Below are 23,215 nucleotides of genomic sequence, written 5' to 3'. Positions count from 1 at the left end.
TTTACAAGTTGAGAAAACAAAGGAAAACTAACACGCCTTGCCTGGCTATTTACTTACAAGTTTGAAATAGGAGAGACTTGTTTAGAGAGATGTGGAGAACCTGGATTGATGTCTGGTCCCTCTCAGTCCCAAGAGCGAACAAACTCCCAAACAAAGAGCACAAACAAAAGCCTTCCCCCCCCCACAAGATCTGAAAGTATCTTGTCCCCTTATTGGTCCTTTAGGTCAGATGCCAGCCAGGTTACCTGAGCTTCTTAACCCTTTACAGGGAAAAGGATTTTGGAGTCTCTGGCCAGGAGGGATTTTATAGTACTTACACAGGACAGCTGTTACCCTTCCCTTTATAGTTATGACAGTCCCCTAGTCTGACACTGTTCCTACTGTGGCTATCTGTAAGAATTATACACAAGCTTCCCTTTCTTTGACCTGTTGAATGCTAGAGTCTTGTCAAACAATTGTCTTTTACATTTAAAGAGGGGAGAAAAAGTATAAGAGAAGGGTTCCCCTAGTTTACATTAAAATTCTTATTTGTGGAGTTCTCTTAAAGAATATCTGGATCATGAAAAGGAAAAAAACTGGCCCCTGTAAAGAGACATACCAGAGGGAGGAGGACACAACAAGAATTTTGTTGTGGACTGTCTCTGGATGCTCCTCGCAAGGAGGGGCTGCTCAGAGGTCCCACTGACTTCAAATCATGCAATATCTTAGGTGTCCATGGGGAAAGGAAGCTGCAGTGCTGTGCTCCCATTCTATCCCTGGGGTAGCTTGGCTCACTTAGTGTAGAGGAGAACGCCATGCAGTCACTGCTGAGTTCTGCACTTCCATTCAGCCCAGTTCTGCTCGCTACAGCTCCTAGCTCACCCTACTGAAGGGAAATACATAGTCTGAAAAAATCTCCTGTGTTTGACCCAGCCCAAATATGCAGCAACACAATGGACTGACTATCTTGCTGATCCGTTTATAGACAAACCTGTAACAGAGATGGCATCCTCCACATTGTACATACGCCTGAATGCCAAGCAGCATACATCTCCATGCACAGAAAGTCCGCTAGCTGCTTCCTGCCACAATGCAATAGACATCGCCTGTCATACTGTTGCCAGGAAAGGTGCCTGGACCCTACATCAGTATAAGTATCTGCTACAGTGCCCTTTGCAGAGCGACAAAGTAGCACAGACTGGTTTTTATCTTCCCCCTCTCCCCTCTTTTTGGCTCTCTCTTTCCTTTGGTTGAAGGGGATCATGGAGTATAAGACAATTGGGCCCTGATCCAGCTCCTTTTTAGGAAGACCACACTCACTTTTTCTACCAGGGACCAAGCAGTGTCACGCCCTCCCTTGCTCCTCTGGGATTGTACTTCATTTTCCTGGTCTAGTGTACACGCTCTGAGCTAATTAGATATAATTGGCACCACGTGTGTCCAGTTCACACCATGCACCCAGTGGGATTATTTCGGCTGTAGCACTTTGGTTAACAAACAGATTTAATTTGAAGCTCAAACCGCTCTAGCATGTTCCCTCCTTTCAGTTTTCGTAAGACAGCTTTTACAGACTTTGAAGATCAATAATAGGATGCCAGGGGAGGTATAAAAAACAATGACTCCCTAGGAGAGGGACAGAACATTATTGTGCATCAAATGGCCTAGATATTGCAAAGGAAAAGAGCAATGCATTTCAAATTACTCTTCTTTAGCAACCAGGGCTCAGACTACTGCTGTCATTCCATGATAGCTCTTTCAGCATGCACCCAGCAGGCTTTATCCAGTAATGTAACTTTGTGTCTGCCGTGCACTTATTTTATACATATGTTAGTAGGGCAGCTGGAGACATCTTTTTATATTTAGCAGCAGGTGATGAAGAAAAATGCCTCTGAACCTGTACTGTTCCCTTAACATTTGAGCATGTAAGCGAGTCATTTTTTATTTGGGTAACATTCTTTGTATTACAGCAGGGGTGGGCAAACTACAGCCCGCAGGCCAGATCTGGCCCCTCAGGGCTTTGGATCTGGCCCGCAGGATTGGCCCCCATTGCACCGCGGGCTTCGAGCCACTCTCAGCAGTGACCAGCACCACTTCCCTTCGGGCACCGGGCCCTTGACTCCAGGAACCCCCCTCTCCCCCGCAGCTCCCATTGGCCGGGGACGGGGAACCGCGGCCAATGGGAGCTTTGGGGGAGGTACCTGGAGGCACGGCAAGGGCAGCAGCCCAGCCCCCCTCCCTTCCCCCAGGGCCGCAGCGCTTCCTGGAGCGGCGTGGGGCCGGGGACAGGGCAGGCGTGCAGGGAGCCTGCCCTGGCCCCGGTGCGTGCCGCTGCTACCCCAGAGCCTGAACCCCTCCTGCACCCCGCCCCACAACTCCCTGCCCTAAGCCCCTGCCTGCACTGTGCACCCCTCCTGAACCCCAACCCCCTGCCCTGAGCCCCCTTGTATGCCCCACACCCCTCCTGCACCCCAACTCCCTGTCCTGAGCTCCCTGCTGCACCCCTGTGCACCCCAACCCCCTGCCCTGAGCCTCCTCATACACCCCGCACCCCTCCTCTGCCCCAATCCCTTGCTCTGAGCCCCTTCCTGCACACTGCACCCCCTCCCACACTCCCTCCTGCACCCCAACCCCCTACCCCGGCCTTGCATACAATTTCCCCACCCAGATGTGGCCCTCGGCCCAAAAAGTTTGCCCACCCCTGTATTACAGTAACCCGTACAAACCCAACCAACAGAGACTGGGAATTCATTGTGCTAGCCCCTGTATGAACACACAGTAAGACAGCCCCTGCTCTAAAGAGCTTCCAGTCCAAATGGATCAGACAGACAAAGGAAGTTGTATCCTCTCCTGTTTGCAGAGAGGAAACTGAGGCAGGGAGAGATTAAGCAATTTGACAAAGGTCACACAGGAAGGCCATAGCAGAGCTGGGACTTGAACCCAAATCTGCAGAATGCCAGACCAGTTCCTTCACCACAAGAATATCCTTCTTCTCTGAACTTATTTGTAGCATGGTCAAGGTCTGTGGGATGAACCAATCCAGGTGTCCAAACATGTGAACTCTAGGCCTGATTTTACTGCATCTGAAGCCAGTGGGAACTTGATCATTAATTTAAATGGGAGCAGCACTAGGACCTTAAAAAGCAAAGGATGTTATTTTAAACTATTAAGAAACACTGACATGAAAGCAAAACAGATGTGTTTGATTCTCCTTATGCCCGTGTAGCTCCATTGACTTGACTGGAGTCACTCTTGCTTTACACCAATGTACATGAGGAGAATCAGGCCCTAAAAATTCATCCTTGAGTCCAGATCCTAAGGGCAGAGCCCAAGTTTCTCACAGGATTAGGGCTTGAGAGGCATTATCCACAGACTTACGAAACACTCCAGTGGTAAGATCTCTGATAGATGTATTTAAGTTTAGTTCCATTTTAAATTCAGAACAAAAGAGACTAAAACATGCAGAATCCTCACCCTTTGGCTCAAAACTCCATATTTTATAAACCTTCACGGCATTATACTATTTCTTCAGGACAAGGAGAAAAACCTGAGGTGAGTAAATCCTTCTGTCCACTATTTTTTAATCAGAACTTCAGCTCTGACACTTTATTCTCTGCAGTGGCTGAGAAACAGCATGTGGCATTTTTATAGAAAATATTCACCTTCAGTGGTACTTAAGGAAAACGTTGGTACCATCTGCAGTGATGCCATTATAGCCAGCTTACGGCCAGCTGGGCTGTCTAGGCATCCACTCTGCTCATTAATCCCCCATTCCACTACAATAAACGATGGCAACACATTGCAGATGGAATTAATCCACTATGGCAGGAACTAATTAAGAGAACAAATCTGAGGCTGTGCCTTATGGCTTTAATTCTTTTCTTTCTTTTTTTTAAATACCTGTGGGGCAAGGACTGTTAAAAAATGAAAAAGTTAAGCATAAGCCAATGCTGGCATTAACCATGTCTAAGGTCTTAGAGTCTATTGCTGCTGTTCATTCTGCAACGTCTAGAATCACACGTTTTAAAAACCAAACAAACAACCGAATGAACTATCACAGAAATCAGATAGCATTGATAAGGCAAACATAATTTTCAACAAGAATATTAAAAAAATCAATTTGAACATTCTGCTAAACACTTAAGATTAATGGCACTTAAGATGAATGTTGATGTCAAACCGGCATTTGTATGCCATAGCACACCTCTCTGGATAGGCAGGGTATCAAGATCTAGCCTGGCTGAGTGGAGGCTGTATAAGTGATGATGCATAGGATTTTCCCACCACATGGCAAGGTTGGGGGTAGAGAAAAGCATGATTAGTGTCATTCAGCTGAAGAGGAACTCTGCTTGAAAAAATTTGGAAAACTGTGGCTTCAATCCTTGGCATTCATGATCTTTGACCATAAAGGTGATTTTTGCAGAGGTTAGTTATCCCTCAGTTTTCCATGGCGAAAGCCAAGGAAAAGATACACAGAAAGCCATTGCATCTGGTTTCTGTTTCTCGGGAATACTGGCAACTGGCATGCAAATAACCAATATCACAGGAAAGGTATATAATTTCCATACCGTGTATGGAAAACATTAAGGTTACTGATGATCTCTAGAACTGTGCCAAACTAGCAATATTTATATGCAAAACCCTAGTGGTTTGCTGAATCAGGGCTTTACAGAGTGCATTATATAGACCCTAAATCAGCAAAATACTGAAGCATGTGCTTAACTTTAAGCACATGCTAAATCCATCTGTATTTAACAAAGCACTTAGCCCTATTGAAGTCAATGACACTAAAGTGTAAACTTAAAGTTAAGTATATACTTAAATCCATCCCTAGTATGACCAGCAGTCAAGTGCTTTGCTGAATCAGGGTCCACCATAGTATCTCATGTCCCATGGCATATCGCCTAATAAAATAGCCCACAAAAATAATACAAAATGAGCAAAACTTAGTAATCACCACTTCACTACTGGTAGAGGCATTTATCACCTGCCATGCTTCTAGGTCTTGCAATAAATTAGAATGATGTATTCACAGAGCAAATTGATAGCAGGTACTAGACAATTAAGATTGATTTTATGTATGGGTCCTTAGAATCTAATACCTTCACAACAAATTATACAGCCTTCATTTTCTGAACTGTAAGAATATTTTTAAATGGGCTTCTGGATTATTATTGTCCAGTTGTATGCGCATCAAAAGAGGGAGACTCCAATCATTTCTTAAAAATGACTTCTGAGCCTAGGTGCTACAAAAATACTTGGCTTACTGCAAAACTTTAGGTCACAAAGTGTTTCCAAAGGTTCAGAATGGCTCAAAATGAGCAATTAAATTTGAACTGCTCGATTGAATGTTTAGAATTGCTAAAGGGGAGGGAGGAAGATTAAATAACATGGAGCTTTTGGCCTGTGGTGCTTGGTTGTACTTCCAGGAAGGCTGGGAGGTTATTGATCTAGGTTTGCAGTTTCAAATTGCCAGGGAAGATTGAAGATGTAATTTTACTCAGTGGCAGGCATCAAGACCCTGATCCTGCTGCTCTTTGTACATGGCTGGCCATATGGCTGTGCCCACACAGAGCCCCACTGATTTTAATTGGCTTCCACAGGGGTGCTGCCAGTCTGCCTGTGACATTATCTGATTAAAATATAACCATATAGATCATTGTTGCAACCACTGTTATATATTTGCAGCAAATCTTGTGCAAAGGTTGTCAAGTGAGGTGTTATGATTTGCTGGTTATGATTATTCTATCTTTATGCATGTATCATTTTTGTATTTGAAGTTTTAAGTATTGGTTTTATACCTGGATTTCAAATGTTTGCTCCTAGGGTAACACCCACAAGGTAGCTAGCCAGCACATCTTGGAGCGACTATTCAAATTGAGTAGCCCATCGAAAGAACATTTAACTCACAATGGACCATGGGACATGCCCATCTACACTTAATGGCATTTCCTGCTGTGACTAGGCAAAATGCATGGACATGTGACTTGCCTATGTGACTCCAAACTCCATCGTGTTGCTGTAATTTTCCACAGTAAGAACAATGGGATTCCCTCCACATGGCAGAAGCTATAAAAGGCCCTGGAAACTCCTCCATTTTGTCTCTATCCTGTTCCAGCCTCTATCCTGAACAAGCCTCTGGACTACGAACTTATACTAATGGGAGCATTCTAACCAATGGACTGAGGACCTTCCAATGATTTGGAAGCAACCAGAGACTTATCAAGCCAGCAGTTTATTCCATCACTGCTACAAGCCTGAACCAAGAACTTTGCAATTACTGTATGTATTTGATTCCTTTAACCAATTTTAACTCTCACCTTTCTTTCTTTCTTTTTATGAATAAACCTTTAGATTTTAGATACTAAAGGATTGGCATCAGTGTACTTTTTGGGTAAGATCTAAGTTATATATTGACCTACGTGTGTGTGGCTGATCCTTTGGGATCAGAAGAACCTTTTAATTGATGAGACTGATTGTAAAGAACCACTCACCTTTAAATCTAGTGTTTTCAGTGGTAATACAAGGACTGGAATGCCAGAGGAAACTGCTTTTATGACTTCTAGTTAGCCAGTGTGGTGAAACAGTTGTTTATTTTTGTTGCTGGTTTGGTATATCCTATGGGGGATTAGCCACCAGTCTTGGGGTGTATCTGCCCTATTTCTCAGCAGTTCGTCCTGAATTTGGCATCCTCAGTTGTGACACACTGAGGCACGGTTACGCTGCCCACTTGCAAGAAGTTGCAGAATCAGGGCCCAAAAGATTCAGTTTGGTTTTGGTAAACTGTTTATGCTGATCAGAACGTTATTGAGAGAGAATTGCACAGCCCTCACATTGGTAAAATTAGGTTCTCTTATGAGGTTGCCAGTACTACTTTTTTCCTGTCAGGCCAACTATACTGCTTTAAACAACCTTTCTTGGTATTGCAGCTTTCCCACTTAGAGTTGAAACTAGAAAGTGCGGAGAGATGGGACAATGAAACATGCTCAGGGACAGGGAGGTAACCAGCCTCTTCCAAATTCCCAAGGCATAGCTAAGGTTTGGTTTAAATGTCAGGTGAAGTTTAATCTTTGACTGAGTGGGAGCATGTTTGTTTTTTACCAATTATTAAATGACTGGCTAGTTCATTCCACAATCACCTATCAAGGTCAAGCTTGATTTAGAAATCCAATTAACACATTAGGTAACTGGGCAAACAACTAAATTGTGGTCATTTGTGAGTGCAGTCCCCTGATTTATACACGAAACTATGTGAATAAATTATCAGAGGGGTAGCCGTGTTAGTCTGAATCTGTAAAAAGCAACAGAGGGTCCTGTGGCACCTTTAAGACTAACAGAAGTATTGGGAACATAAGCTTTCGTGGGTAAGAACCTCACTTCTTCAGATGCAAGTAATGGAAATTTCCAGAGGCAGGTATAAATCAGTAAGGAGATAAGGAGGTTAGTTCAATCAGGGAGGGTGAGGTGCTCTGCTAGCAGTTGAGGTGTGAACACCAAGGGAGGAGAAACTGCTTCTGTAGTTGGATAGCCATTCACAGTCTTTGTTTAATCTTGATCTGATGGTGTCAAATTTGCAAATGAACTGGAGCTCAGCAGTTTCTCTTTGGAGTCTGGTCCTGAAGTTTTTTTTGCTGTAAGATGGCTACCTTTACATCTGCTATTGTGTGGCCAGGGAGGTTGAAGTATTCTCCTACAGGTTTTTGTATATTCCCATTCCTGATATCTGACTTGTGTCCATTTATCCTCTTGCGTAGTGACTGTCCAGTTTGGCCAATGTACATAGCAGAGGGGCATTGCTGGCACATGATGGCATATATAACATTGGTGGACGTGCAGGTGAATGAGCCGGTGATGTTGTAGCTGATCTGGTTATGTCCTGTGATGGTATTGCTGGTGTAGATATGTGGGCAGAGTTGGCATCGAGGTTTGTTGCATGGGTTGGTTCCTGAGTTAGAGTAGTTATGGTGCGGTGTGTGGTTGCTGGTGAGAATATGCTTAAGGTTGGCGGGTTGTCTGTGGGTGAGGATTGGCCTGCCTCCCAAGGTCTGTGAAAGTGAGGGATCATTGTCCAGGATGGGTTGTAGATCACTGATGATGCGTTGGCGAGGTTTAAGCTGAGGACTGTAGGTGATGGCCAGTGGAGTTCTGTTGGTTTCTTTTTGGGGCCTGTCTTGTAGCAGGAGGTTTCTGGGTACACGTCTGGCACTGTTGATTTGTTTCTTTATTTCCTTGTGTGGGTATAGTAGTTTTGAGAATGCTTGGTGAAGATCTTGTAGGTGTTGGTCTCTGTCTGAGGGGTTGGAGCAGATGCGATTGTACCTCAGCGCTTGGCTGTAGACGATGGATCGTGTGGTGTGTCCGGGGTGGAAGCTGGAGGCATAAAGGTAGGCGTAACAGTCGGTGGGTTTTCGGTATAGGGCGGTGTTAACGTGGCCATCGCTTATTTGTACTGTGGTGTCTAGGAAGTGGACCTCCCATGTAGATTGGTCCAGGCTGAGGTTGATGGTGGGGTGGAAGCTGTTGAAATCATGGTGGAATTCTTCCAGGGTCTCCTTCCCATGGGTCCAGATGATGAAGATGTCATCAATGTAGCGTAGGTAGAGAAGGGGTGTGAGTGGACAAGAGCTGAGGAAGCGTTGTTCCAGTTCAGCCATAAAAATGTTGGCATATTGTGGGGCCATGCGGGTGCCCATAGCGGTGCCACTGGTCTGGAGGTATATATCGTCACCAAATTTGAAATAATTGTGCATGAGGATAAAGTCACAGAGCTCAGCAACAACAAGTGAGGTTCTTACCCACGAAAGCTTATGCTCCCAATACTTCTGTTAGTCTTAAAGGTGCCACATGACCCTCCGTGAGTAAATTAGATACTTAGCTCCATGTGTGTTTTGGGCACAGTTGTGCAGCTAACTTTTACAAATGAAACCATTACTGATGGCTTGAGAATGACTAGACGATACAGCACAGGATAGCAAGAATGTGGCCTTCTCAGCATCAGTCTGCAACAGCAGCTCTATGGTCTACAGTCATTGGCCAACTGCCTCAAATGAGCCAGTCCTCTTGTCCCCTCAGTCATACTTTGAGCCTGTGGCTTCCCATAATCAGACTTCAAACAAAGGCTCATGTTTCAAGCCAGCAAAGTGCTTAACTGAAAATATGGCAGAGCTTTGGGACCAGTCTTAGTTGCCTGTCACAGCAAGGCAGAGGGCCTGGGGATGCAAAATTGGCTGGAAGCCACTTCACCCCTACAATCCTCTGGCTGCTGGGAACCAGGCCAGTCCTGAGGAGCAATTTAGAGCCTCTTGCCACAAACAACCACCTTCCTGGCTTTTCACAGATGGGTCAATAGGGAGAAGGCACTCTGAACCTTACATTAGTCACATAAATCCAGAATGAGCTAACCCAGGTGCTGGCTGAGATCTGTCTGGAGAACTACTGTATCATGCAGTACCAGATACAATTCCAAGGTGTGTTCTTTCACAGACCTCAGGGTTTTCAATTTTTTCATCGAGAAACAGATACGTATGTCAAATTTATTCCTACTGTAACTCCAACATAACTCTATTCAAGCTACTTCTCCATGGAGAAATTTGGCCCGGACTCTGGTTTTGCAATTTGTTATTAGCTACGTATAGCCAATCATTATTATGAAGAGGTGGTGGTCTTGAAAAATGAGTTTGGGCTGAAAACTGCCATATTTACTCTGACGGCAAGAAAGAATGTTTCTGCAACATTTGAAGAAAATTCATCCAATGGTTTTGCGCTACAGGTCATCATTACAAATTACCTTGATTTGACACTTTGGTCCAGATTCTCAGCTGGTGTAAATCAGTGTCGCTCCAGTTACTCCAGTGGACTTTGCCAATTCCCCATAGCCGAGTCTCTGGCCCTTTGGCTTTCAGCTAATGTTTTTGTCTCCCTATAGCTCAAATGGCTTATTACCCCCGTCAAACAGTCGATAGTGCCAAATTTCCTTAAACCCCCATCTCAGCCCATGGACTTGAGGAAGACAGACTGTAATTAAGCAAAGTAACTAACTATTTTTGTTGTGGCTAGTTTTGCAAGATTTATGACATCCTTATACCTTAACCTTCTTTGTAAATGATGTGATACATATGTAGCTACACAGTTATGTAGCAACCTTAACTGTTTTTTGACACACATTTTTGGAACTGAATAGAGTAACTGCTACTTATGGCATCATGGGTAAACAACTGTTCTGAATGAAACAAATACACCATAAACTTTACAATTGGCCGTGGTTTTGAACAGACTATTAAGAATTAAGCTATGAAAATCCTTCAAATGACCACTGGAGAGTGGAATTCTTATTATTTTTTTTAAGATATAACTCTGGATTCCTCCTTTATTTCTTCTGATGTGTCAGGAACAGGGTTGAGGTCCAAACAGACTCTAGGTGCTTTCTTAAAATAATGTCTTTAGTCGTGTTGGCAAAAGTAACTACTCTCCATAAAATTTGATACTCCATATAAATTTCCTCACATTCACTTCACTCACCTGTTCATGGAATCTTACATTCTGATTAAACTGCAATCTTCCCCCTGAAGTGGGACATTAATGCACTAGGTAGAAGTCTCCTGGTGTGCACACAGTGTAGGACTACTGTAAGCAGGAGGGGTACTGGGCATGCTGGTGGCAGGAGGTGAGGTGGGGCCATTGCACATGGTGCTGCAGCTCATAGGTAACCTGGGTTAGGCCACCCTAAGTTAGAGCAGATGAGGGTTACTGCACATTATCCTGGGGCCCATTTCTGTTCCCAGAGCAGCCTGGAATCAGGAAGGTGCAAACTTCACATATCACAAATAGTACATCACCATAACTGATGTGCAGTGATACTATTCAATACTAAGTGTTATGTACTGTATTTAATTAAACCCATCCCATCCCCTCTTTCTCACCAAAGGGGGCGGGGGGGGGAGGGAAACTGCCTCTGCAGTATAATTCCCACTCTGGAACCTACCGAGGTCTCTGAAGGTCTGGTGCCTATGCAGAGAGAGAAGTGGAGAAAGGGGAGGGGTACACATCATACCTGCCACCCCTGAACCATGGGGCTTAAACAAAACAGATAATACATCCACACACCAACTATCGTTTCCATTCTCCCATCTTCTCCCTTCCCGCCCCCCAAAACAAACACCAGGGTCCCGGGGGCTACTGCTGCCAGGGGGAACTTGTAGCAAGGCTGCAACAGATGGAATTGGTAGGGCTGCAATAGATAGGATCGGTAGGGCAGCATCGCAAGGGCCAGACACAGTATGGAAGCACAGGGCCTCTGTGCAGATAGCTCCTGCCTCCTACTAGAGATTTAATAGGTTTTGCAGCAGGCCCCTCAGCTCATTCCACGTGGAAGTCTGTATAGACGAGAGGCTGGGTGGTAGGCCAGGATGGATCCAGGTACAACTAACATAATTCATGATGGCAGGAAAGGTATGAAGAATGTTTCTGCAGAGCAAATAATAAAGAACCAATCAACTGGGGAAGTCATTTTGATATTCTCTCTGTCGAAAGGATAGACTTGGTATGTGATGACGACAGGGATAACTGTCCATATTTAGCTTTTTAATTTTTAAAGAGAGGCCAAATGGACAGGTTGGAACATAGTCACTGGTCCTGAGCTAAGCCAATAGGTCAAAGCTGGGAAAGGTCAGTAATGGCCAAAATTTGTTACCTCCCGACCCTAGTACAATGCATCTATCAAATGTATTGCTGTCCTTAATCAGGTTCTTGCACAGACCAAAGAATCCCATCAAACCTAGAATTTATTTATCCAGATCAGGATTGAAGTACATCGATTGTCTACGGGAAGCAGGCAATGTCACTTCTTGTGCTATAAGTTGGCAAGTATTGTATAAATAAAAAGCCCCCCAGCACTTCTGCACAACAGGTCACAATTCAACTCTCCTGCATGGTAGTCTATTGTATTGTACTGGCAGTAAGTCAGATAATTTCTTACTGTAAACGTCTACCAAGATTGAAAGACTGTTTTTATTTCATCTTTCCGATACGGAATCCAACAAATTAAAAGGAAGATCAGCATCACTGAACATTTAATTTGCAAGAAGATTAAGAAATTAAGAACACTTAATTTGCAAGTGATGGTTTCCAACATTTTACACATATTTTTCAAACTTTTATTCTGAATAAATTGGATTTTACTGATTGAAATAGATGTGGGATTTTTTGCTGCCAATAAGAACATTTTAATAACTTGTATGGCTGGACAAGGCATTTCTCCATTATAACCAGATCAGTGAGGAGTCTGGAAAGATGTAGTCTTACAGAGTCTACATCTTGCAAGACCATATATACTTTCTAAGCTGATGGGAAATTAATATGGTCTCTTTATTGGAATGGAAAAGGGATTTCAATTTAACCTTGGGCTATTTCCCTTTCCAAAGAAACTGCATGAAGGCAACAATGAAAAATTGTAATCTCCTTAAAGGATAATAGAAGAGAGTTCAGCTGGAGTTTATAAAGCATCTTAGTTAATGGTTCATTTTAATAATGACAGGTCTATCCACCCAAACTGGCAAACCCTGATTTTTCAGAAGCTTATGACTCAAGATTACTTGTCTTACAGCACGGAAATGGAGTGGCATAATAAAAATATTCAAAGCAATCCCCCCTCACCTTTCTCGATCAGTGTGGACAGTTCCGCCATCCTCTCCGTCACTCAGGTCCAGAACCCAGGCACCTTCTTGGACTCAGCCATTTGTCTAAACCTCACAACTATGCTGTGTCTAAATCTTGCTGATTCTTTCTGCATAATTTCTCTAAGATAGGAACTCTCCTATCCATCTGCCCAACTAAAACACTCCTCTCAGCTCTCATCATCTCAATCTCTGTGACATCTTCTTCTCCTGCCTTTCTCATATCCATTTAAAATGTTGCTTGAAAGATCAATTTCCTAGCTCATTGCTTTGGCTCTCATAGTGAAGCCAGTGGAGGGCCTCATTTTCGATCACATCAAACATAAGCTACTGGTCTCCATTTTAAAGGCCTTTCATGGTGTGTTTTCACTCTACCTATCATTTCACATGCTACAGAGATGGTGACTCTGACCTCCATTCTGCCCCAGTGTCAGCCTTCATCACCCACTTGTTAAATTTGCAAACAAGTACCTTTATGCTTTCTCCCATGCTGCCCCTTATGCTTGGGGGGGAACATCCCTGTAAATATCCTCAATGCTCCATCATTCTCCTTCTTTCAATTACCTTCTTAACTCTCCTTTCCCATGATGCCTACAGAAAACTTGACCGCAGCCTATCATGATGACCAATATCATCTCATTGTTTTCTTGACTGCCTCATCTGTTTGTATCCACCCATTGTCTCATGTCTTATGCTGTAAGCTCCTTGGAACAGGGATTGTCTTTGCTCAGGGTTTGGACAGCACCTTAATGCAATGGTATCCTTGTCCAGGTGTGGGGCTGCTAGGTACCGTTGTAAAACAAATAGTATAACAGCCCACTTGCCATCCTCTGAAAAGGACAATTCACCTGATGCACCTCTGCAAGTTACCTGAGATCTTGAGGAACTACACTTATGATCAGAGAAAGGGCCAAATTATTCCTAATTCAAAGAATAATGCTACATTCTTTCCCACTGAGTGAACATTCCCCTGGCCTTAAGAAAATATGGTCAGAATCCCCTATAGATAGGGATTAACTTCTCCTTTTCACTTAAAACAGCCTCATGATTTTCTGCAGCTACCACTATCCCACACCGGTATTTAGCGAGGATCTTCAATCTTTGGTAACTCTGCTCCTTACTTTCACTATTACATGGGCATCGTGAGATGTTTACTAGATTTATTTTAAGATTTTCAATTGGAAGGCAAGTATGTGCTTGTCCCAGACCATCGGGCTAGATCTGATGTGAAGGAAAAAAATCTTCTTTATGTTTTAACATCTCCAACCTAAGACTTCCTGAAGTCCCAAATCAGAATAATAGATTCCTAAGCCAGAAAGGACAATTGTGATCATCTAGTCTGACCGTCTGTTTAACACAGGCCATAGAATTTCTCCAACATAATTTCTAGAGCAGATCTTTTAGAAAAACATCTAATCTTAACTTAAAAATTGGCAATGATGGAGAATCTACTATGACTCTTGGTAAATTGTTCCAATGGTTATTTATCCTCACTATGGAAAATTTTTGCCTTATTTTCAGCCTGAATTTGTCTAGCTTCAACTTCCAGCCATTGGATTGTGTTGTACTTTTCTCTGATAAATTTTGAACAGCCCATTAGCAAAGATTTGTTCCCATTACAGGTACTTTTAGACTATAATCAAGTTACCCCTTAACCTTCTTTTTAAGCTAAATAGGATCTATAGGCATCTCTCAAACTTTCTTATTGGCCATGGTTCTATTTGATCCTACAATCCCTAACAATTTCCTTATAGCTCTGGGAGAAACTGGGAAAATTGACCCAGAAGCTCATTAGAAGGACACCAAATGGAATCTCTGATCATCACATTTCTCATAGCATACAGGCTTCTCGGGAACAGAATGCAGAACTGCTGCTCTCATACTGAGACAATTTCAGCCATCTACTCCAATAGGGTATATACAGATTTCAATGTGGAGCAAAATTTTGAACCAGGAATAAAATTCCTTCTTTTAAGGTTTAGCTCTGGGTTAGTAAGTAAGCAGTGGGGTGAATAAACTTCCTGCCCCTATTCAAGCTATTCCTTTGCACTGCCTTCTTTATTTTCCTTGGCCAGTTGGAACCATGGAGTTTGTCATGATAGATAAGGTTGTCTCTCTTACCAAAACTATTAAGTAAAGGCCACTCTTTTAGAATAACTTGCAATATCAGATTTACCTGCTTAGCATTATCTTGATCTGCTGTTGTCAGAACATCTTCATCTTTCAAACCTGGAAAGGAGGAGGAATCATTATTGTTTGGGCTTCTCCCTTTGAGGAAGGCCAAACACCTATTAATTGACCTATTCTAGATTTTGTTACTTTGTGATGAGATAGTGGGGTATACAAATAGAAGGGTTATAACCATGTGTTACAACTCAGGGCCCTGCAAATCTGTAATACACAGCAATCCCAAATGGGGAAATTCAGGCTTAAGAGGCCTCAGGACTTTCTGATGTCTGCTTACTCAGTATGGCAGCGGCATCTGCAACAGTCGGTAGGGGATGTGAAATCTCCACAGTATTATGTGATTAACATGATCTGGAATCAGAACCATTATTAAACATTGAAGTCCCTCCACCGTAAACAAGTACAACTTCAAGTTAAAACATTCTTGTACGTAAAGTCCTATAAGTGGGAAATGATTTAGTTTCATTCTCTGCTGATAAACAAACAGATTATTTTAGATTTAAAAACAGACAATTCTACTTATTGGGGAGAATAAAGGCACATTCTCTCCCTCCTGTTTTATAAACTCCCATACGTTTGTACTTACTGTGCACAGGCCAGTTTGTGCCATAAGCACACGTACCTATTCTTGCTTTTAGGTACAACTGTTAACTTCCACCCTTCACCTATCCTCTCCTTCCTTGTAGAAATAGTCTGACCTCAAAAGGACTCGGGTCCTAGATAAGAAATAACAGGAAAACAAAGCCTCTCCCACATCCACTGGATCTCTTCTGAAGAGATGTCCACACATTAATTCCTTAATATAGGACTACAGGGGTCTGGTTCATCACTGCGTTACTCAGTCTTCACTGGAGTTACAGCAGTGAACTGGAGTAGCACACTGGTGAGCCAAGGCCCAGGACTTTGCTGCTTGCTTTCCTGATTAATTAAATTAAAGTTAAAAAAAAAATCCTAAAATGTGGCAAGTAAACATCTCAGTTTTTCCTCAAGTTTCTTCTTTATTCAAAATCATTCACTGAATGGCTGAGTGGGTCTTAGTCCAGTGTGGGGTTTTGAGCAGTTCATTACAAGCATTCAAAATTCCAACAGTGTTGATTAGACATATGGGATACATGGCACCCATGAGTCTTGATCTCACTTACATTGGTTTTATACCAATTTCATTGACTTCAATGGAGTTATTCTGAAGTTACACCAGTGGTCAATATGAATTGGGGGCCCAATCTGTTGCCTAGTGATGCCAATCAGAATCAGTCCGTTAACTTCAATGAGCGATGGATCAGGCTCCTAATGAGCACAACTCTCAGACTCAGGCTCCACAGGATACCGTTACAAACTCCAAATTTGCTTTGGCCAATAGTGTTAAATATTCTTGCCAGTACATCTTTTTAGGAATGTATTTGCAATTCTTTTGTTCTTATTTTTTGCAAACAGTTAAAACAAATTCATTTCTCTCTTCCATTTCCATCAGACCCATTGGTCCATTGAGAAATGAGCATGCACTCAAAAGCATCAGTTGTTTTTTTTAGTGGTCTCTGCTCAAGGCTCATGGGAACTAGATTCTTCACTAGTTGCTCAGTTCACCAGTGCTGCAGACGGTGTAACAGTTCTATTGTGTTTAGTAAGCCAAGAAGAAGAAAAAATCATTATTGTTAGTTTATAAACAAGACTTAATCACCTATCATCAATTGTAAAAAAGGAGTAAATATGTTGTAATTTATTCTAATAGGTTTGCACAAAAAAGCAATTAAACTAATGCAGTTTGACTTGTGTTCCATTAATAATGTACCCAATCATTACTACATTGTTTGAAAAGACTATATGCAGAATATTGTCTTATGGACTAATTTTTTTCTTGCAATTAGTTGCATACATTTGCTGACAGGCTAATTTATATTCAATTGCTTTAAAAGCAGAATCATTTTGTATTTAATTGCATTTGGTTGTAATCCATCTGCTGACAAATTTGTGTGTTTTGCTATTTATTTGCTAATGCTTTCCTCCACTACAGCATGATCAGTCATACGAGTTGAAATATGTTTTTGACAATATAAATACCACAGGGTAATTAAAGGCCAGATGTATGGCTGGTGGGAACAACTACTCGCTGCAATTCTATCTCCCCAGTTGAACTTTTTATTGTTGCTCTATAGAGATTGAATAAAAATATGATTAAAATGCAATTCTATGGCTTCTTGTTTGTTCTCAACAGCTGCATTAGGTGAAGGTCATAAGTGTATCAAACTATTTGGAAGGAGCAGCAAATTAGTTCTTTGATGCACTTTGCATTTTACCTTTTGCTGTTTGCTTAGGTTCTGGTTAGCTTCACAGTGCCAGGTTCAGGAGCAATTCTACATTCAAGTCGCTGGAAGTACTGTAATAGGCAACCTGAGCAGCTTGGGCCCACACTTCCTCAAAACTCCTCTCCTGCTGGATTCAATATTTTGAAAAACCAGGAGAATTTTCTAAAGGGAAATAAAAAAAATTGTGGGTTAAATCTGGGGCAAAGGAAGAACTTGTACAGCAAGAATGGCAGACCAAATGAAATGAATCCCATTAAGAGACACCGTCACTGTTCAGAGGTCAACACACATCTGGATGGCAGGTACACTGGTGTGACACTGGAAAGTTTGGCTTGATCACCAGTTTTAGTCTCGTTGCTTGCGGTCCTAGGTGGCAGTGGCTGAATGAGCTATGGATGCAGCCTCTGGGTGGAGAGTACATAGCATCATTCAGCGGCTACTTCTCTGCCTCACTAAGAAACAGTGCTGATGGGCTCCAAAAATAAGTCCTTTCTAGTACTCCTTGTCCAGACAGCTCAGGCCATAATGCAAAGCTGAAGGGAGTGTTTAAACTGGGGAGTTGGGGGAAAGATCTGACAGACTCCAAGCCTCTCCACCTTCCATTAGGGAGACAGCAGCAAGGCTCAGGAAAATGCATACTGACCAGAGAGATGTGTGTTGAACCTACTTGTGCTAAAGAGACACATTTGTTCTTTAAACAAACCAGTCCAAGACAATCACATTTGGATACAGTGCAGTGGTTGCTGGTGCAACAATGGAGCCATAAGTTATAAGCCAGTATCCAGCACAGGCAGCTGCTGGAGCTATGGATCCAATCTACACATGCATAGTTGAAAGCGTGGGGAATACAAGGAATGTGAAGGAGCTCTATACATGGGGCAGCAGCCTTTTGGTGTGGTCAGAGTAACTGATAAACAAGGCTTTGTTCAGGAGCAAGAGTGTGCCCTTACTCCAGTACAGGCTTACAGCCTGTACAACTGCTTTGCCAGCATGAGGTGGGAGCTCAGTTACTATTGCTAGCTATGTTTGGTAAAGTGCATTTGGGAATGGGAGCCTGGTATGGCCCTAGAGGAAGGACTGCATTCACCATGTCTCTCTTTACTAGGTTCCTTTTGGTCATTTAACCCTCTGTATCATTACGGTTTAACCATACTGAGCTATATAGTGAGAAAGATGGATAAGGGAAATTATTACGATTGACTCCTGTTTCCTTAGGGTGCTTGGAGGAGCTCAGTGAAGCAGCAGCTAGATGACACCAGGCTGCCAAAATGGGTCTGGTTTGTGGATAAAATTTACAACACGCACAACCTTCTCCTCCATACATAGAGTTGTTTTTACAGCTATGAAATTGACCTAGAAGCCATGCTCACTGGTCACCAAGGAGAAGTTGTGTGTGTAAAGATGAATGGCTACGAAACCTTACAGATCGTGGTTATATTGACTTGTACTTGAGTTAAGAGGAGTACTAAGTGTAGCTATTGAACGACTGCACTTCTTAGTGGTAGAAAATGTGGATTGTAGTACATAGCACGGGGCCTAGCATCACTACTGCTACACCACACTAAATGGGTAATTCAGCTGACATATCCCAGTTGTTGCTGTCAATTCTGCATGCAAATGCAGAAACGGTTTATATTTCTTACTGAATTCAGTCCAGCCCAGTTCACTGTAAACACATGGAATGTTTATGACTGCCAGTGTTTTATGTAAAATGTGATGCTTGTGCCACTCAAGTATTGGGTCAGAGTATTTTATTTGCATTTTGTTAAAACCAGGCTGATCCTATCTGGCAGTTGCCAGTGGTGCTTTCTATTGTATCGAAACCTCAGAACCACTCTTGAAACCATACAGTCATAATAGGATAAATGAGTTTTGTACCAGGACTTAGGCCTTCTGCAAACACAAAAGTTGCACCAAATTAAATATATAGGTGTCCTTGTGGGGACACTCTTAATCAGTCTGAATGCCTTTTTAAATCGAGTTTTAGCTTGCATATTCCTTATCGATCCTCCCTGGTATAAGTCAGTACAGCTCTGACTTCCTTGCAGCTCAGCAGATTGAAATCAGCATAGTATCTGTCTCAAAGAGGGGATGGAGTGTGGATCTGCAGAGGCAATATATTCATAGAACAATAGTTATTGGTTAATATCCTTTCCACCTGGGCACAGAGCCCAGAACATGCAATAGCAATCTTTAGTTCAGATCAGAGTGAATAATTTTGCCTCATGTGTTAGGCGCACCAGAATAACTAGGCATAATGCAATAAGATGAGGATGGATTGTCAACCTTAACTTTAAATTGCCTGGCTTTAAGTGGTTTATGTTGCAACTAGTATCTGAAAGCCTGTGCTGGTGCACGAGTGTGGCAGTTGTGCCAAGTAATCCACCATCTGTGCATTTCCTCCCTCTCCCCTCGTACAACCAATGAAATTGTTACATTCAAATTAGCTGCAAAATAAGTGTGATTGGTTGAGTTACCTCTGCTATCATAATGGTCTAAGATTCTTGGCATGGCATAGATACATGCCTGCCGTTGCACAAGTATGAGTCCAAATGGCTGAGAACTTAAAAAATTGGATGGTCACAGCCCACGAATCCCGGTGATGACTGAACATGGTGATATGCTGAACAAAAAGAACTCTCAGCTATGCTTAGATCTGTTTCCATTGGTTCAGATGGACTCAGACATTCTAGCTGCAAAGTGACACACAGGCAGGTGACAGTCCTGGAATCTTATGATATAGATTTTTACAGTCATTTGGACTCACGTTTTATGAGAATTCTATGTGCGCATCAGAGTGATAGCTGCCCCACCTGCTGTGTCTTTAGGATATACGGAAAAAAGGTTTGACTTATTTTAGCCTTATAATGTTATTGCTATTATTATTTGTATTACAGAAGTGCCAAGAGGCACCAACTGAGATCAGGATTCCACTGTGCTATGCCCTGCACATACACACAGTAAGCAACAGTCCCTGCTCCCCAAAAGTTTACAGCTCAATAGCCAAGGCAAAGGAAGTAGCAGCATCCCCATTTTATAGATGGGGAATTGAGGCCCAGTGAGGCTAAATGACTTGCACAAGCCAAACAGGAAGTCTTTTGGCAGAGGTGAGAATTGAACAAAGATCTCTGCAACTCCAGGGAAGAGTATTAACAAGACCAGCGTTCTTCTCTGGATGTTATCAATGGACCAGATTTTGACATCCTTATTCATGCTGAGTAATGCATTACTCCATGAGTAAGCCCTTTGGCCTCAATGGAACTACTGGTAGAGTAAGGTCAATGTGAGTAAAGATGGCAGAATCGGACTCTCAGCATGGTTTCACTGAGAGTTTTGACTAACGGATGCATAAACTGTCTCAAAGATTGAAACACAATCACCGTAAGTGCCTCTAGGGCAGGGAATGTGCTCCTACTGCTCAGTTTAAACTGGTTTAACAGAAATAAAAGATACCAAATTATTTTTTTAATATAAAGCTCTTTATAAGACAATGTATGGAGGGTTTTTATAAATTCTTTTTCTTTCTACTCAACTTTGGTAGGCACCGATACATATCAGTTTTTCTCAGCCTCCCAGTGGGATTGAATTTAATCTTGCAATTACCACATTTTCAGACAAACAGTTTCTGACTTTGGATAAAAGACCAAGGTCAAATTAGAATTCTGTTTCCTCACGTTTTAGGTTGATTTTTTTAAAATAGTAACTGAATTACTACTTCTTATGAGTATTAAGAGCTGGTAACTGTACAGGAATATTGAGAGACCAGGCATATATAAAAATATCAATTCTTTTGAAATGATTTAAGCACAAATCATATTTAGATAACAGCCTAAGGCTAAAATAAATGTCTAGAAAAAGGATTTCTCCCCTTGCCACTTCTCCCCCCCCAACTTTAGGAATCAAATAGGGGTCTACAATTATCAAAGAAGCCTAAGAGATTTGAACATCCAGTGCCCTTTGGGGAAATCTTAGCCAGAGTTCGTCTCCCCTCATTATAGACTGTAAAGCTCCCTTTATGATATGCATTCTTGGATAGGACTGTACAACAATCCCAATGAAGCACTGTAAAGAGACAGTCTGGAGGAATAGCAGATGCTTTGTGTGGACAGACAAAAGGAACTGGATAGTTATTCTCTGAAAGAGTGAGGACTTAGCCGAGTGAATAACTCACAATGAATAACTTATATAATGATTTCACCTTTTTCTATTTTGTTTGGAAAAAACACACACAAAAACTAGCAATTCTCAGATGTATTGGTTATGTAAACATACTCCAGGGCATCTTCAGCCAATAATTTCTCAGTTTTCAAGCAGTTATTTTATGGTTGCTGTGATGGCCAGTTCCATCAGTCTTTCCTCTGCCCTCAGAGGGAGTTACACGGAGGTCGAATTGTTGCACAAACTTCAAATTGCATGTTTGATTGTAATATTTGTAATTCATGCCATGTTGGTTAGGTACATAAGTCAGCCAATCGGGAAAAGGAAACAATACCACATGACCTACATAGCTAACAAGGTTTGAAATGTGAACTTCGTAGTTGGATTTATTATTTTGTGTTACCGTAGCCCCTAATAATATTAAGAATAATACGGTTCCCTCTCTGTGTTCAGTCTAATATGGTTTAGCTAGGGTATTTAAATCAACAAATATATTAGAAAACAGCACCACAATATCTCAGATCAATTTATTTTTTCCCTGTGATCATCCTAAACAAGCTGCTTTAGGAACCCCTCTCTCACTCTTGCAGATTGGGGCCAGATCCACAAAGGAATTTGGGCAATTACATCCAGCCTTTAGGTGCCACCAGCATTCACACCCCCCCCCCCCCCCCCCCCGCTCTGCTGCCACCTAAATTTTTAGGCACCTAAAATCACTTGGCACCTAAATATCACTGTAAAAGTTCCCTAAGTTTCTGCCTCTGCACATGAGCAGGCCTCACTGTAGGCATTCAGACACCAAAGCCACAGCGCAATCCTCAAACTAGGGGGCAATAGGCCCACCTATCTCACCTGCGGGGCCTGATCTGGTAGGCATGGTTAGAGCACACCTAACCAAATCAGAGCCCAGGCAAAATCTTGGGGAGTGGAGGGGAGAGGAGGAGGAGGTGGTGGTGCCATCTCCCTTGTAACTTATAGCCCAGTTGCCTGCATTTGCACTTGCATAATCCTTAAAGGCATAAGGGGATAGACCGGCATCTAGATAGTCTTATGTGTAGTGCTGGGGAGGAGCTGGTGGTCGTGGTACACGTAGGTACCAATGACATAGGGAAGGGTAGGAGAGAGGTCCTGGAGGCCAAATTTAGGCTGCTAGGTAAGAGATTGAAGTCCAGGACCTCCATGGTAGCATTCTCTGAAATGCTTCCAGTTGCACACGCAGGGCCAGTTAGACAGGCAGAACTGCAGGGTCCCAATGCATGGATGAGACAGTGGTGTAGGGAGAAGGGGGTTAGATTTATTAGGAACTGGGGAAACTTTTGGGAAAGGGGGAGCCTATACAGGAAGGATCGTCTCCACCTAAATCAAAATGGAACCAGATTGCTGGCACTTAAAATTAAAAAGGTCATAGAGCAATTTTTAAACTAAGCGCTGGGGGAAAGCTGACAGGTGCAGAGGAGCACGTGGTTCAGTCATCCCTTAGGGGAGGATCTATAAATGGAGATTCCCAATATCCTAATAAGGAGGAGAGGATGGAAGGTGATAAAATACAGGTAGGAGCTGATAAGAAACAGTCAAATGAAAAAAAAGTCCCATTCAATTATATCCCGTAATGGCAGGCAGCTAAAAAGTGACAAGTTTTTAAAGTGCTTATATACCAGTGCTAGAAGTCTAAATAATAAGATGGGTGAACTAGAGTGCCTCGTATTAAATGAGGCTATTGATATAATAGGCATCACAGAAACTCAGTGGAATGAGAATAATCAATGGGATACTAATACCAGGGTACAAAATATATTGGACAGACAGAACAGGTCGTGCTGGTGGGGGAGTGGCACTATATGTGACAGAAAACATAGAATCAAATGAAGTAAAAATCTTAAATGAACCAAACTGTACCATAGAATCTCTATGGATAGTAAT

At 42.4% G+C, this 23,215-nt stretch overlaps 1 protein-coding gene across 1 annotated transcript in view; it reads right to left on the bottom strand.

Annotated features, from left to right (window-relative positions):
• Window positions 1–7,428: 7,428 nt before the first annotated feature.
• Window positions 7,429–23,215, bottom strand: part of LOC135977522 (uncharacterized) — a 28,544-nt gene continuing 12,757 nt past the window's right edge. The window contains exons 2-4 of the mRNA XM_065578792.1: window positions 17,129–17,299; window positions 14,824–14,876; window positions 7,429–11,439 (exon numbers count right to left, since the gene is read on the bottom strand). Of these exons, the coding sequence (XP_065434864.1) occupies window positions 7,566–8,726 (1,161 nt within the window). The 5' untranslated portion in view covers window positions 8,727–11,439; window positions 14,824–14,876; window positions 17,129–17,299 and the 3' untranslated portion in view covers window positions 7,429–7,565. The remainder of the gene's footprint in view (window positions 11,440–14,823; window positions 14,877–17,128; window positions 17,300–23,215) is intronic.

This window comes from Chrysemys picta, unplaced genomic scaffold, assembly GCF_011386835.1.
Source record: "Chrysemys picta bellii isolate R12L10 unplaced genomic scaffold, ASM1138683v2 scaf2, whole genome shotgun sequence".
Lineage (NCBI taxonomy): Eukaryota > Metazoa > Chordata > Testudines > Emydidae > Chrysemys > Chrysemys picta.
The sequence above is the reverse complement of the archived record's forward strand: the minus strand, read 5'-3'. Positions and strand labels throughout refer to the sequence as shown.